Source organism: Glycine soja, chromosome 2, assembly GCF_004193775.1.
Source record: "Glycine soja cultivar W05 chromosome 2, ASM419377v2, whole genome shotgun sequence".
Taxonomy (NCBI): domain Eukaryota; kingdom Viridiplantae; phylum Streptophyta; class Magnoliopsida; order Fabales; family Fabaceae; genus Glycine; species Glycine soja.
This window is the reverse complement of record NC_041003.1, coordinates 46,740,527-46,755,467: the sequence shown is the minus strand read 5'-3', so window position 1 is coordinate 46,755,467 and position 14,941 is coordinate 46,740,527. Positions and strand designations below refer to the sequence as shown.

At 28.0% G+C, this 14,941-nt stretch overlaps 2 protein-coding genes across 3 annotated transcripts; both read right to left on the bottom strand.

The window, feature by feature from the left end:
* Positions 1-1,379: 1,379 nt before the first annotated feature.
* Positions 1,380-3,407, bottom strand: LOC114399369 (protein transport protein Sec61 subunit gamma). Its single transcript, XM_028361562.1, has 3 exons — positions 3,245-3,407; positions 3,040-3,155; positions 1,380-1,668 (listed from the first exon to the last, which is right to left on the bottom strand). The coding sequence occupies exons 1-2, from the start codon at positions 3,336-3,338 to the stop codon at positions 3,040-3,042; spliced, it is 210 nt and encodes a 69-aa protein (XP_028217363.1). The 5' UTR covers positions 3,339-3,407; the 3' UTR covers positions 1,380-1,668.
* Positions 3,408-8,237: 4,830 nt separating this feature from the next.
* Positions 8,238-10,722, bottom strand: LOC114399357 (protein transport protein Sec61 subunit gamma). Of its 2 annotated transcripts, XM_028361552.1 has the most exons (4): positions 10,603-10,722; positions 10,127-10,254; positions 9,922-10,037; positions 8,238-8,587 (listed from the first exon to the last, which is right to left on the bottom strand). In XM_028361552.1, the coding sequence occupies exons 2-3, from the start codon at positions 10,218-10,220 to the stop codon at positions 9,922-9,924; spliced, it is 210 nt and encodes a 69-aa protein (XP_028217353.1). In that variant the 5' UTR covers positions 10,221-10,254; positions 10,603-10,722; the 3' UTR covers positions 8,238-8,587. The 2 variants fall into 2 exon arrangements, with proteins under 2 accessions (XP_028217353.1, XP_028217345.1); XM_028361544.1 differs by lacking the exon at positions 10,603-10,722 and having other exon boundaries at positions 10,127-10,291.
* Between the last annotated feature and the right edge of the window lie 4,219 nt (positions 10,723-14,941).

Genomic DNA, 14,941 nt, shown 5'->3' with positions numbered 1-14,941 from the left:
TAACAATTACATTAATTTTGACCTGTGTCTTTTTTTTCACTTCCAAGTATTGCTCGTTTTATATTATGATCTGGATTTTGTTTTCATTGCAGCGGAGTACGAATACCTCTTAACTCACTGGATATTTATCTCATTTGTGATATGTAATTGTCTTTATCTAATAAAATTTTATAGGTGTGAAAATCAAATATGTGGATTCTCTCATTTCTTTTGTATCAATTTTTTTGGCTCTGCACTTTTTTTATATTTTAGAATTTTACTTTCATTAAAATTGATTTTCTGTACCTACCATGTAAAATATGGGTGGACTTTTCTGTTTAATATATCAATGCATACAACTTTGTTTATCGTTGTGTAAGAGACAATGAATGTATTAAAGTGTGAGGCTTTTTAAAAATCAAAATAAGAAAAAAGAAAGAGTAAAATAATGTTTCACTGTCCAGTGACAAGCTGCTGGACAGTTTTATATATATATATATATATATATATATATATATATATATATATATATATATATATATATATATATATAATGTTTTTTTTTTAACTTTCTTGTTTACTCGGAGAAAGAGATTTTTCGTCAAAATCAAACTTAAATAATAATATCCAAACAATTCAATTTTAATTTCCACTAGTTAACCAATTGTATTGAATCACTTAATTTATGTGAATTTATGGTACATTAGTATATATTTTTATGAGAATTTTTTGGTACTTTTGTATTTTTTGGGGGGTACATTTTTTATGTGATTAATACTGCTTAAAACTAATGTTACATTTTTTATAGAAAAATATGAATTATATTATTATTAGCATATCAGTCAAAAAATTATTATTAGCATATCAGTCAAAAAATTATTATTAGCAGTTTATTGCCACACAGGTTTTAAAAAAATTGTTGTGAGAATTAGTGTGTATCTTTGAATGGATTATTAATCTACATTATTTTGAAAGATTAGTGATTCTAAAATCTTTTTCTTAACCAATTAATATATATTCTATAAAAAAATTCTGACAGTGTTCCTTCGTGAAATGAGAGTTGATCATCACAGAAATACAAAGATGACATTTATAAAATTCTAAATTCCAAATATTATCAGTGTTATACAATGAGAGACAAAAATAATTATATGATATTAAATAAAATTATCATATCGATAATCCAAGTGAAATTAAGATGAGATTTCTTAAACAAGATGTAAGGTATGAGTCGTGAAAAAAAAAAAAGACCAAGTTTCAAGCTGCTGGGTACTAATATGATGAACCTGAGTAAAGTAAACCATAAAGACCAGGAGAGTGGCATCATTGAAAATTTTATCTGCAGATTTTTGCTAAATGAAACAAAACGTTATTCTGCAAACGACAATAAACAATCATCATAAAGGAAGTCGAAAACAAAGTTAACATAGGATCAAAATAAAACTACAGTTTCAAGTTTCAACATTGTTTTTTCCTTCTTATCTTAAATCAAAACAATGTGTCAAGGTGCAACAGAGGATAAATAAAATTTTACATCTAAAGGAAGTAAAGATTCCTGAGACAAGAAAAAAACAAAAATGAAAAAAGAACTAAGATTGGTGGCATAGAATGATCTATTGATGAGGGAAATCTGTCTGCCTCCTTTTGCTTGACAACTTGAATTACTTTGGCGATAGTAGTTCCCTTAATCTTGCAGAGAAAACAAAGGATTATTTAGTTCATTCATTCAGCACCCTTTGACCAAGACACAAATTTCATCAATAACACAGCCAACATTTCACAAGTCACATCAGGCAAAATACAAGATTAAAAGAGCATTGAATTACTAACAAAACTCAGATTATCTATAAAAGCTTTTCAAAGAATGTAGAAATTCCATAAAAATGTCCTAGACAAAAGTTGATTACATACTCTCATTATAGAAAGAGTGTCAAAGGCTCCCAAGGGGATAGATATGCGTAAGCTCTCTTACACTATTACACAAGTACCAATAGTGTAGTTCCTCACCAAGATGTTTGAATATGAAATCATATCGCCTTATTGTCATGTATGTTCGTTTGAAAATAACGGCAGTAGAATTTATCTTAAGAAAACCATTTTACAATGCAATCAATCAACTCATCTACTTATTTAGTGTATCAGACAAATTTTACGATTTACATCAAAAGCAATACCATTCAAAATAAGCAAAAACAACATAAACTATAACAGAGTCATAAAAAAGAAACAAAAGTCACCTGCCAATTAAGGTTGGTAATTAACAATGAGCAAGCATTCATGATAAGGGAAAAACTAGCATAGTTATACACCCTTAAAACAAATAGAGCGATCATAAAGTTCACTGAAATATGGTGTGTTTGATTTTAAACTCAATCAAGTTTAACGTCAATGCTTCATTAGACATGGATTCATCTTGAGCACCCATCAGGAAGCCAGAATCAAAGAAAACAAACATACCACATAAGAAGAAAGTTAAGCTGGGGATCTTCTAAAGTATGATCTGATAAGGACGAAAACAGCAGACAAAATACAAGTTGATCTTAATTTGTAAAATATTCAGACAAACAAACTTTCTTTCTGTCATTAATTAAACAATAGTCCTAACCATTCCAATTCATCACGCTTCCTTGACACGCCATAAAATGTATTCAAACAGACCACCCTTGATTAACTTACTTATTTTCAATTTTACTGTTTATAAAATATCCAAACAAGAGACATGGTAACTTTATTCTGTTCTACATTGATCCATTTCGCTTCGCTTATTCCTTACTGTTTACACATCCTTTATACATCAAATCAAAGCCATATTCACTTCATATCAAGTTGCTAATGTTACATGCAATCACGAGAAAATGAAGCTAACAGCTGAAACAATACTTCTTCTCAATCAGTCAACCAAAAAAGGCATTCGAATGAATGTTTAAAACCATTTACACAAAAACTAAAAATTCAAATCGAAATCTGTGATTTGAGCAGATAAAAAACAGAGAGATCCAAGTAGCCAAAAAGTAGAATATAAAAAAAAAAAACATTTTTGTGTGAAGAAATATAATTTACCTAACCAGATCCGACGATGATGTTGTTAATTGGAATGAAAATGAGCTTCACGAAGAAACCGACGAATCCCATCACGACGAAACCAATTGCAGTACGGACGGCAACCTTGGAGAATTCTAAAATACAAAAAAGAATCGGAAAAATAAGGATCCACAACTCGAATCGAAGTGGAAGGGAAGAAGGAGAATTGGGATTAGGGTTTCACCTTTGCGATCGGGTTTGTGGCAGCGCTTCACGAGCCTCACGCTGTCCTTTGCGAATTCTCTCAGCGGATCGAACACAGAATCAATGGCGTCCATTCTCTTTCTCTTTCTCTGTCTCCCAAGCTTGGATTTGAGAATTAAAATGGGATTCGATTTTTTGTTGAAAGAGTTTTACTTTTATATATATATATATATATATATATATATATATATATATATATATATATATATATATATATATATCACAAAACGTGCGTTGACTGTAGAGTGGACATGCGGCTAAATCCGTCTCCCCAAGTTTACAACAACTTATGAGTGTCCCCAAAGTCCACATTATTGAGGGTTTGTTATTTTTTTAAGTCTGTATTCATCTCACATAGTTATCGGATTTGACAAAAAAGTTAAAAAAGAAAAACAAGTTACATTTGACAAAAAAAGTTAAAAAAGAAAAACAAATTTTAAATTGTAAAATTTGTTCAATTTTAAATCATTTTAAAAATTAACCACGAGTTGCCTAATGAAAAAAATTAATTGCTGAAAACAGGTTCAAAATATTATTTATATGTCGTGGGGGTTAGGAGTTTCGCGTGTAGCTCACAAGTCCAAACTCGTTTGTCCAACTTTAGTTGAGTTTATTCATTTATAATAATTATTTAAAAAATTATTTAAATAAATAGTCATTTTTATCTCTAAAAATGTAAGACGTTAACAAATTTATCTATGATAAATTCAAAAATAAAATTTAGTCCCAAAAGTGTACAATGTGTGACAAATTTATCTCATCATTAAGTCTTTCATTAATGTTAAGTGTTGTGACTACGTGGCACCTATAGATTGTTGAGATAGAATTGGCACTGGAAAGTTTGTGCTTAGTCGGACTTCAATTGCAGCTTCGACCTATCTTTTCCTACACTCTCGTCGGTGAGCCTCCTCACATAAACAACACAAACACAACTGCATCATTAGTTGGATTTTGTAGAACGTAGTTGTTATTATCTATGTCATCTCTACCTCTCTCCTGTAACCATAACCAGATTTATAAACAATCAAAACCTAAGCAATATAAATCTGAGACCTAAAATCGAAACCCCAAAACAGAGGATAATACATAATCCGAGACCCAAAATACAAACAACAAAAATATAAGACCAAAAATCAAAATCCAAAATTTGAGATCAAGGTTGTTGGTCAAGATAGTGTTATGATAAAATAATTGATAGATCAAGTGACTAAGGGTTGCAACATTTAGAGATCAAAAACGAGAAAATGGTGGCTTAATGCAAGGAGCAAAAGTGCTTAATACAAGTGATTGTTAACGGCAAGGGGCATGAGAACAACCATGGTCGCGCTTACAGTGGTGACTTGGGGTTTCGATCTTATTATTTATTTGTCTTTTTTTTCATTTTGTTTGCACATCTCTTGTATTGGTTTGTATTGTTTTAATGGATTGGGTTGACAATGGTATCATCATTGAATGGTGGTTGTCATAGAGTGTCGACAACGTCCATGTGTTTTTCGGTTTGAGAAAGGAAGGTTACGATTTCTAGATCTAAAAAAGGGAGGATGGAGGCTCCAATCCGAATCAATACACTTTAGAATCTCGATGGAGACAATGGCAAGCAATAAAGGCCACGTGAGCAAATTTTTTTTGCCATTTTTTTGTCTCGATGTTTCACATAAACTTATCCATTAACATCAATAAAAGAAAGTTAATAAAATGATGAATTTGTCATATTTTTACTCTTGCAAAAACTTTTTTTTCTTTTAGAAACAAATTTGTAAGCGGCCTATATTTTTAGGGACAAAATTTGTTATTTACCAAAATTATATATATATATATATATATATATATATATATATATATAAATATAGCTTTTATTCATTAATAATATAAAAAAATAAGATTCATTTAATGATAAGAATAAAATAAAAGTATAATAAGTTTTTATCATATATTATGTTATTATATATAAGAAAAATAGAATATGTATTTTTAGTGTAAAAAATCTTTTGACATTGATGTATAGCAAAATTTAATCATTTAATCATATAAAGTTAATTATTAAATAATTATTTTTAAATAAAAAACTTTTAAAAAAAGTTAAATAACGTCTCATTTTTTACAGCACTCTCCTCTATTAAACTCCTTGTCTCAATAGTCAAAATCCTAAATTCCATTTTTTTTCAGCCACTTTCTTCTATTCTACTCTCTTGTCTCAAAACCAAAGCAAGACATTTTTTTCATGACACCCTTCTGTACTCCACTTTCCTCTATTCATCTCATATTTCAACCCTTTTTTTCTATCTACTATTCATTCTCTTATGTCAAAACTCAAAATTTTAACCACTATTTTTATTCTAATTACATTAATCAGAATAATCACATTTCCTAATTAAAGTATAACTTCCAAACATAGAGAGGAAATAAAATAGTGACACGATTTTAGATAAAGTCAAAGTGCAGCACAATTCATTGATTCTCACACAGGCAACATATAGAAGAAATGAAAGAATTAACATATTCGATGAAAATCAATTCCACCGATTTGAAGCTACCATTCGTATACATTACCAAAGAGAACTTTAAAATATCAAGAAAATCAACAGAATCGATGAAAATTAAATCATTATAGATGAAAAAAATAATGGGAGGGTTAAGCAGAATAGGGTAATTAGGAAAAAATAGTGGTTAACATTTTGAGTTTTGACATAAGAGAATGAAGAGTAGCTAGAAAAAAAAAAAAAAAAGAGGGTTCGAAATATGAAATCAATAGAGAAAAGTGGAGTAGAAAACGGTGACATAAACAAATGTTGACTTTGGTTTTTTTGCCATTAATTAAGAGACCCTAATTCCTCATTTTTTTTGCCACCCTCTTCTATCCTATTTTCCATCTCAAAACCACAATCCTTGTTTTTCTCGGCAACATCCTCTTCCCCACTCCCCAATCTCAAAACTCTAACCCCTTATTATTTTTTTAACAAAATATGTTTTTGATATTTGTAATTTCAGTCAAACTTGATTTTGATTTCTGTAATTTCAAATCAATCAATTTAATCTCTAATACTTAAAAAAATAGATGAATTTTATCCCTATTTAATTGCCGATAAAAAAAACTATTTAGTCTCCAAATCATCAATGTATAGAAATTAAGTGCACCTATTTTTAAGTATAAAAACCAAATTAATCAATTTAAAACTATAGAAATTAAAATCAAATTTTGATCGAAAGTTTAGAGAATAAAAAAATTTTATTTTTTTACTTTTTTGGACCACTTGTACTCCACTCGCCCCATGTCATAAGTCATAACCCCAGCTCCTTACTTTTTCTGGCCAGTATCCATCTGCCCTTTTCTGGTCATTCTCTCCTCTGCTCTTTTCCATCTTAAAACCTTAACTTCCATTTTTTCTAGACACTCATTCATTCTACCTTACTTCTCTTTTCTCAAAATTCAAATCCCCCATTTTTTTCCATCTTACTCTGTCCCACTTTCCCATCTCCAAACTCAATTTCTTATTTATAGGTTATTATTTTTAATTAAAATAATATAATTGATGTGGTAAAATAAAAAAAACTAACTGATTTACAGTTTAGAATAATTTTACATTGATAGTCTATATCTGTTCAACTCTAAAAGTAATAGATAATTAAGTTGTTATATAATATATGTAAATGTTATATACAGGAAGAGAAAGAGAGGAATTTTGTATTTTTATATTATTTTAAAATAAAATATAAAATAAAAGAGGAAATTGGAAGGGGAAATTCAATAGAAAATAAAAGTGAGTAATTAATTTTATAAAAATAAAAGTATACAGTTAAAGGGCAATTTAACAAAAATGATTATCTTATTATAAACAGGGAGTCAAAATTGCATAATTTAACCTATTATTTAATATTTAATGTTCATTATATAATTTGTTTTATAATGTAAGTCACATGAAAGCACAAAAAAGAGGGTTAGATAATATTTTAAATTTTTTTGGTAAATTTTCCGAATCATTAAATCATCTTATAAGTAGACTATGCTCAAAACTTGTATAAAAACAGTTTAAATGAAGATTTGATAATAACCTTTTCACACTTAGACAAACTTTTTTTATCAAACATAAACTCTATGAAAACCTCAAATAAATTTGTAAAAGAGATAAGGAAAAAGATAACTACGCAAAGATTATTTTATATTGATTCGTTTTAACTCAAGACTGCGTTCAAGTATTGGTATATTTCTACTAACTCAAACATTTTACAAGTACTAGTATTATTTTGTCAATGCCTCTTTAGACTCAAGATGTGTATTCCTTTACTTTCTTCTCCAAGCAACTCACCATATTAACTTTCTTAGAAAGGCTCTTCAGGTTTCAACCATTTTCGCTTACAAAAAGTTAGGAGTAAAGACTCATTGGCTATATTGTCTTAATTATATAAACGAATGTACAACTTATATTCTAGTCTCTGTCTAATGACGATTAGAATATATCTCCTTTTGAGCCGACAATTCTAAATCATTGAGTAAAAACGAGAGTTCAAGATAATATTGGAAATTGGGGTTTCACAAGCACAAGTTACACCATAACCCTAGCTTGGTAATTTAGCAAGCCATTAGCTCTCCCCTCCCCTCTTCTCCTCTCCTCCTCCTTTTCTTTTCCTCCATTAAGATTATTTCCCTCGTACTTTGAATCAAACAATTTTTTCAACCTTCCCTTTCTCTGAGTTGTTAGTGAAAATAGTCCCTAATAACTTCCAATTTTATGCCTTTGTCCAATAGTGGAACTGGTACCACTTATAAATGAAAGTTTACAGCTAAGCCTAAATTTTTTCATTTGTAGTTAGTGCATTTTGCATGCTTTGAGTTTGAATTAAAAGCAATGCAGATATTACTTTTGTTGCTTTTATATTTTTCTGAGTGATTAAAAAAAGGCCAAGTCTCAAACTGTTGGGTACAAATATGATGGACCTGAGTAAAGTAAACCATAAAGACAAGGAGAGTGGCATCATTGAAAAATTTATCTGCAGATTCTTGCTAAATGAAACAAAACGTTATTCTGCAAAGGCCAATAAACAGCCATCAAAATAAATTCGAAAGCAAAGTCAACATAGAATCAAATCAAGTTTCAGGTTTGACCATTGTTTTTTCCTCCTTATCCTAAATCAAAACAATGTGTCAAGGTCTAACAAAGGATAAATAAAATTTTACATCTAAAGTAACGCTTCCAGATATAAGAAAAAACAAAAATGAAAACAGAACTAAGATTGGGGGCATAAAATGATCTATTGATGTGGGAACTCTGTCTACCTCCTTTTGCTTGACAACCTGAATTCTGAGGCAATTGTAGTTCCCTTCATCCTGCAGAGAAAACAAAGGGTTATTTAGTTCATTCATTCAGCACACTTTGATCAAGACAAATTTCATCAATAACACAGCCAACATTTCACAAGTCACATCAGACAAAATACAAGATTAAAAGAGCATTGAATTACTAACAAAAACCAGATCATCTATAAAAGCTTTTCAAAGAATGTAGAAATTCCATAAAAATGTCCTAGACAAAAGTTGATTACTCTCTCATTATTGAAAAAGTGTCAAAGGCTCCCAAGGGGATAGATATGCATAAGCTCTCTTACACTGTTACACAAGTACCAATAGTGTAGTTCCTCCCCAAGACGTTTGAATATGAAATCATATCACCTTATCTTAAGAACTTATCTTAAGAAAACCATTTTACAATGCAATCAATCAACTCATCTACTTATTTAGCGTATCAGACAAATTTTACGATTTACATCAAAAGCAATACCATTTAAAATAAGCAAAAACAACATAAACTATAACAGTCATAAAAAAGAAACAAAAGTCACCTGCCAATTAAGGTTGGTAAGTAACAATGAGCAAGCATTCATGTAAGGGAAAAACTAGCAAAGTTATACACCCTTATAACAAATAGAGCGATCATAAAGTTCACTGAAATATGGTGTTTGATTTGAAACTCAATCAAGTTCAACGTCAATGCTTCATTAGACATGGATTCATCTTGAGCGCCCATCAGGAAGCCGGAATCAAAGAAAACAAACATACCACATAAGAAGAAAGTTAAGCTGGCAATCTTCTAAAGTATGATCTGGTAAGGACGAAAACGGCAGACAAAATACAAGTTGATCTTAATTTGTACAATATTCAGACAAACAAACAAACTTTCTGTCATTAATTAAACAATAATCCTAACCACTCCAATTCATCACGCTTCCTTGACACGCCATAAAATGTATTCAAACAGACCACCCTTGATTAACTTACTTATTTTCAATTTTACTGTTTATAAAATATCCAAACAAGAGACATGGTAACTTTATTCTGTTCTACATTGATCCATTTCGCTTCGCTTATTCCTTACTGTTTACACATCCTTTATACATCAAATCAAAGCCATATTCACTTCATATCAAGTTGCTAATGTTACATGCAATCACGAGAAAATGAAGCTAACAGCTGAAACAATACTTCTTCTCAATCAGTCAACCAAAAAAGGCATTCGAATGAATGTTTAAAACCATTTACACAAAAACTAAAAATTCAAATCGAAATCTGTGATTTGAGTAGATAAAAAACAGAGAGATCCAAGTAGCCAAAAAGTAGAATATAAAAAAAAAAAAAACATTTTTGTGTGAAGAAATATAATTTACCTAACCAGATCCGACAATGATGTTGTTAATTGGAATGAAAATGAGCTTCACGAAGAAACCGACGAATCCCATCACGACGAAACCAATTGCAGTACGGACGGCAACCTTGGAGAATTCTAAAATACAAAAAAGAATCGGAAAAATAAGGATCCACAACTCGAATCGAAGTGGAAGGGAAGAAGGAGAATTGGGATTAGGGTTTCACCTTTGCGATCGGGTTTGTGGCAGCGCTTCACGAGCCTCACGCTGTCCTTTGCGAATTCTCTCAGCGGATCGAACACAGAATCAATGGCGTCCATTCTCTTTCTCTTTCTCTGTCTCCCAAGCTTGGATCTGAGAATTAAAATGGGATTCGATTTTTTGTTGAAAGAGTTTTACTTTTATATATATATATATATATATATATATATATATATATATATATATATATATATATATGCACGGAGATTTTTACCTAATCACAAAACGTGCGTTGATTTTATTCATTAATAATATAAACAAATTAACAAAAATGATATAAAAAACATTATTCATTTAATGATAAGAACAAAATAAAAATATAATAAATTTAAGAAAAATAAAATATGCATTTTTAGTGCAAAATGTTGAACGAATTACACTAGGTTTTGATGAGATTAAGAGTTATTATAGTTGGATCTCATCCATGAATTTTTGTCTGACCTTAAGCATCACAGTCCCCATGGAGGAGAGGAGCACACCTATTCTGATGGTGGACATCAAGAGAAGGGAGTTGGAGTTGCAAAAGGGAGCGATCTGCGAAAGCAACCAGGGATTTGATGCCGTAAGATCTACCACAAAAATGAGAGATTTGCAAGATTTTCAATCCTATCTGTTTAAAAGCATGATCTGGGAACTTTTTTTTTAACTTTCGTTTAATACTTATTTATTTTATGTAGTTTCTAAATTTATTTTTTTAGTTTCCAGCGTTAGTAAGTAAAATTTTTATTTCTTAGAAATTTATATTTTAATTCTCAAAAATTTTATTGTTAATTTTTTTTTAATTTTAATTCTGTTAGTTAAAAAAATTTAACAACAAAAGATTCTTAAGAATTAAATATAAACTTCAGAAATTAAAATTTTCATTTATTAAATTTGAAAAATTAAAAAATTTAATTTATTAACTATAGAGATTAAAATAATAAGTTTTAAAATTATAACAACTAAATAAATAATATTATTGATGTTTCCAAATAACATTTTTTATTTCTAAATGTGCTAAATAAAGTGTTTGTTCATTCAGAGCTCTGTTTAGATTTGTGTTGATGATTTATTTATGTTGTTTATTATGTGCATTGAAACTGCGGTTTTGAAGCTTTCTTGAGGTGTTCTTGAACTTATGGTTGAAAACAAAAACATCAAAGTGAAAACGTGTCATTTTGGACAGAAATTTTCATTAAAATACATGAGCACAACACATGACATCCTAGGGTTAACATAACTTTTGTATGTGTAATAAATTTGGTTTCGCTAGAGAGATCCAATATCGATTGAGCTTGAGTGTAATAAGTTCTATATTGGGAAAGACAAGAATAATTTGCTCTAAAATCTTTTAACATATATGTATAGTAAAATTTAATTGTATAAAATTAATTATTAAGTTATCTTTTTTAAATTAAAAACTTTCTAAAAAAGTTAACTAACCTCTCATTTTGTAGCACTCTCCTCTGTTCAACTCCTTGTCTCAAAATCCTAAATTCCAATTTTTTCAGCCACTTTCCTCTATTCCACTCTCTTGTTTGAAAATCAAAGCGAGCAGTTTTTTATGTTACCCTTCTGTATTTCACTTTCATTTATTCATTTCATATTTCAACTCCCTTTTTTTTTTCTAGATGCTATTCATTCTCTTATGTCAAAACCCAAAATGCTAACCGATACTTTTTTTCTAATTATCTTATTCCGATTCACTCCCCCTTTATTATTTTTTTTTATCTATAATGATTTATTTTTCATGATTCTGTTGATTTTCTTGATTTTTTGAAGTTCTCTTCGGTAATGTTTAGGAATTGTAGCTTCAAATAGGTGGAATCGATTTTCATAGAATATGTTAATTCTTTCATTTTATCGTATATGCTGCCTATGTGAGAATCTTTGAATTGTCTTCTTGGTGGAAATAAACGTGTATGTTTAAGATTCAATTTATCAAATTATTAATTTTAGTAAAAGAATATTTTTTATTTTATTATCATATTTATTATTTTATTAAATTGTTAATTTGATAAGGTTTTGATTAAAACTAGAGTTATTATTATGATAGAGATTATAATAATGAGAAACAAATTATTAATAATTATAATTTAAATTTTTTTTGATCGTGAGATAATTGTTAATAGGGCATCAATATTATCATTAATATGTATAGATCAATATGTATGGGATGATCTTTATTGAATAAAGATTAATAAATTTTATTTATTAAATTACATATATAAATGATATATATGTGAATGTTCTTATTAAAATGACTCAATTGAAAATTTTTAATGATTAATATTACCTTAACATTTGAATAAAATGTTCTCAAGAATAAATAAATATATATATATATATATATATATATATATATATATATATATATTTACCTGAGATTATTATAGTAATTAATAAGTTATTTATTATATTTTAATTTCGAACACTATCTTAAGACATTAGTTAAATAAAGATTGGATATGATTAAATGCTTATAGAATTAATGATTAATCAAAAAGAAATTCATCAACTCTTGATAATGAGTTTAAACTTTATAATATAATTAAAACCTTGGCTAGGAAAATAAACGAAAGAAGAAAAAAATTTCTTAAATTATTTATTAATAAATATAATGTGTTAACTTATTAAAGTATGATAATAATATTATACTCTATAGTTAGTCTTGAATGGTAAATGATGGAATGAAATATTATATTATTCTTCTAATAGTTCTTGAAGGCAAAAGATATTACTTCATACTTTTAAGAGTGTTGTTACACTCTTATCTTGATTAGTAGATTAATTATGATAAATTTAGTATCAGTTTAGTATTAAATCTATATAATCACACACAAATGAGTCTTTCAATCTTTACAAAAAAATAATTAGTTTGATAATTAAATTAGAAAATTTAATGTAAGTAAATATATAATTTAGTGGAATACTATTATATTTTTTACTAGCACCAAAAATATAATTAATACAAACCAATTATATTATTTTATATATGTGTTTATAAATGTGAAAGTTGTCCATATAAAATAAGAATAAGTTTCTATTGCTATATATATCAAGAAATGTGTTTATAATTAGTCAGGTGATTATTTGAAAATTATATTTGTTATATATCAAGAAATTTCTTAACATAACAATATATGAAATAATTTTTATTTTTAAATATAAAGACAAAGAGATATGAAATTATTTAAAATAAAATATTTATTTTTTGAAAAGGCCCAAATTCATATATTTTTAATATTATAAATAGATACATGTAAACTGTCACACTATTAAAGAAAATTTGTTGTTCAAGACTATATATCCAAATACACATTTATTTATTTATTTATTTATTATTGTAGTATATTTTAAATGAAAATTAAATAAATTATAATTTTCTATTATAAATCTATTTTTTCTTTATTTATTATTGTTGTATTATATTTTAGATGTAAAATAAATCCTAATTTTCTATTATTGGAAACACCTCTATCAAACTATCATTTGCACTATAATTTTAACTATAATTATGTGACTATTGTATTTTCTCTTTATGTCTGGAAGTTATACTTTAATTAAGAAATATGATTATTCCGATTAATGTAATTAATCTGAATTTTTATTTGATGCAATTAATCGGAATGGTACTATTTGAAAATACAAGTATTATTTTGCCAATGCCTTTTTAGACTCAACATGAGAATTCCTGTACTTTCTTCTCCAAGCAACTCACCATGTTATAACTTTCTTAGAGAACCTCTCCAGGCTTCAACCATTTTCACTAAGAAAAGGGTAGGGGTAAAGACTCATTTACTATATTATCTTTGTTTGATTTTCACAATTCTTCCTTGATACTTATGATAACCTTCGGATTGTAAGTGTGTTTTGTTCGTGCTACATGAAAGATATATAAGCATGCATATTCACCTATATTGGTAGGAGGTTGCTAATAGCAGAATCAGGGCTAAGTTTACGACATCACATATTTATTTTGCGAACCTCTGCCATAGTGACCAATACTAAATTAAAATATAGCATCGATCCACAAGCTTGGTCAGCACTAATATAAAAGATAACGTTGACTATCGTAACGTAGCCTCTATTTTTCATCAACATTAATTAGCAAGCAGTGAGCCTTTTAATACTCTCTTTGTTGCATAATAATCATTATTTAATATTTTAAAATAAATTAGAAAATAATAATTTTTTTAATGTAATATTAATTATTTTTTACTTATATTTCTTATAATATTAAAGATAAATACCAAAAACTAAAAATGAATTAATATGATAATAATGTTAATTTTATAAAATTGTTTATTTTTTATTTTTTTATTGATTTTTTTTATCTGTACAAAATAACTAATACACGTGAAGACAAAGTGAGTTCATACTGAAAATGCTTATGCAAAAATGTTTTAAACTATAACCTACATTTGCATGCAAAGGCTAAAATAAAAAATTTGAGAAATTACTGTCTTAAAAAAAGATGATATCTATATATAAGTCATTTGTAGAAAGGTTCTTCTAAAGTCTAATTGCTACATACTCAAGAATAGAAAACATGTTTCTTCAGATCACAATGTACCCACACGTACTCACATCTAAAATGTTTGACATAATCAGAAATGCAGGTGTAAAGAAACGAAATTCTAAATTATATACAGACATGCATGAGAACAAAGGAAGTATGAGTTGTTACTAAAAAAAAAACATTAGTAAAAACTCATACTTTTGTTTACTTACTTGAAGGGATTATTATGTGATAGTCGACTTTAAAAATACCTTCAGTATACACAAAATAAAGAAGCTT

What these genes read in the sequence shown, in the direction of transcription:
- LOC114399369 (XM_028361562.1), bottom strand. Translation starts at nt 3,338, where the DNA reads ATGGACGCCATTGATTCTGTGTTCGATCCGCTGAGAGAATTCGCAAAG. An exon ending in CCACAAACCCGATCGCAAAG is followed by an intron (nt 3,156 to 3,244) that starts GTGAAACCCTAA and finishes TTTGTATTTTAG; the next exon opens with AATTCTCCAAGGTTGCCGTC.
- LOC114399357 (XM_028361552.1), bottom strand. Translation starts at nt 10,220, where the DNA reads ATGGACGCCATTGATTCTGTGTTCGATCCGCTGAGAGAATTCGCAAAG. An exon ending in CCACAAACCCGATCGCAAAG is followed by an intron (nt 10,038 to 10,126) that starts GTGAAACCCTAA and finishes TTTGTATTTTAG; the next exon opens with AATTCTCCAAGGTTGCCGTC.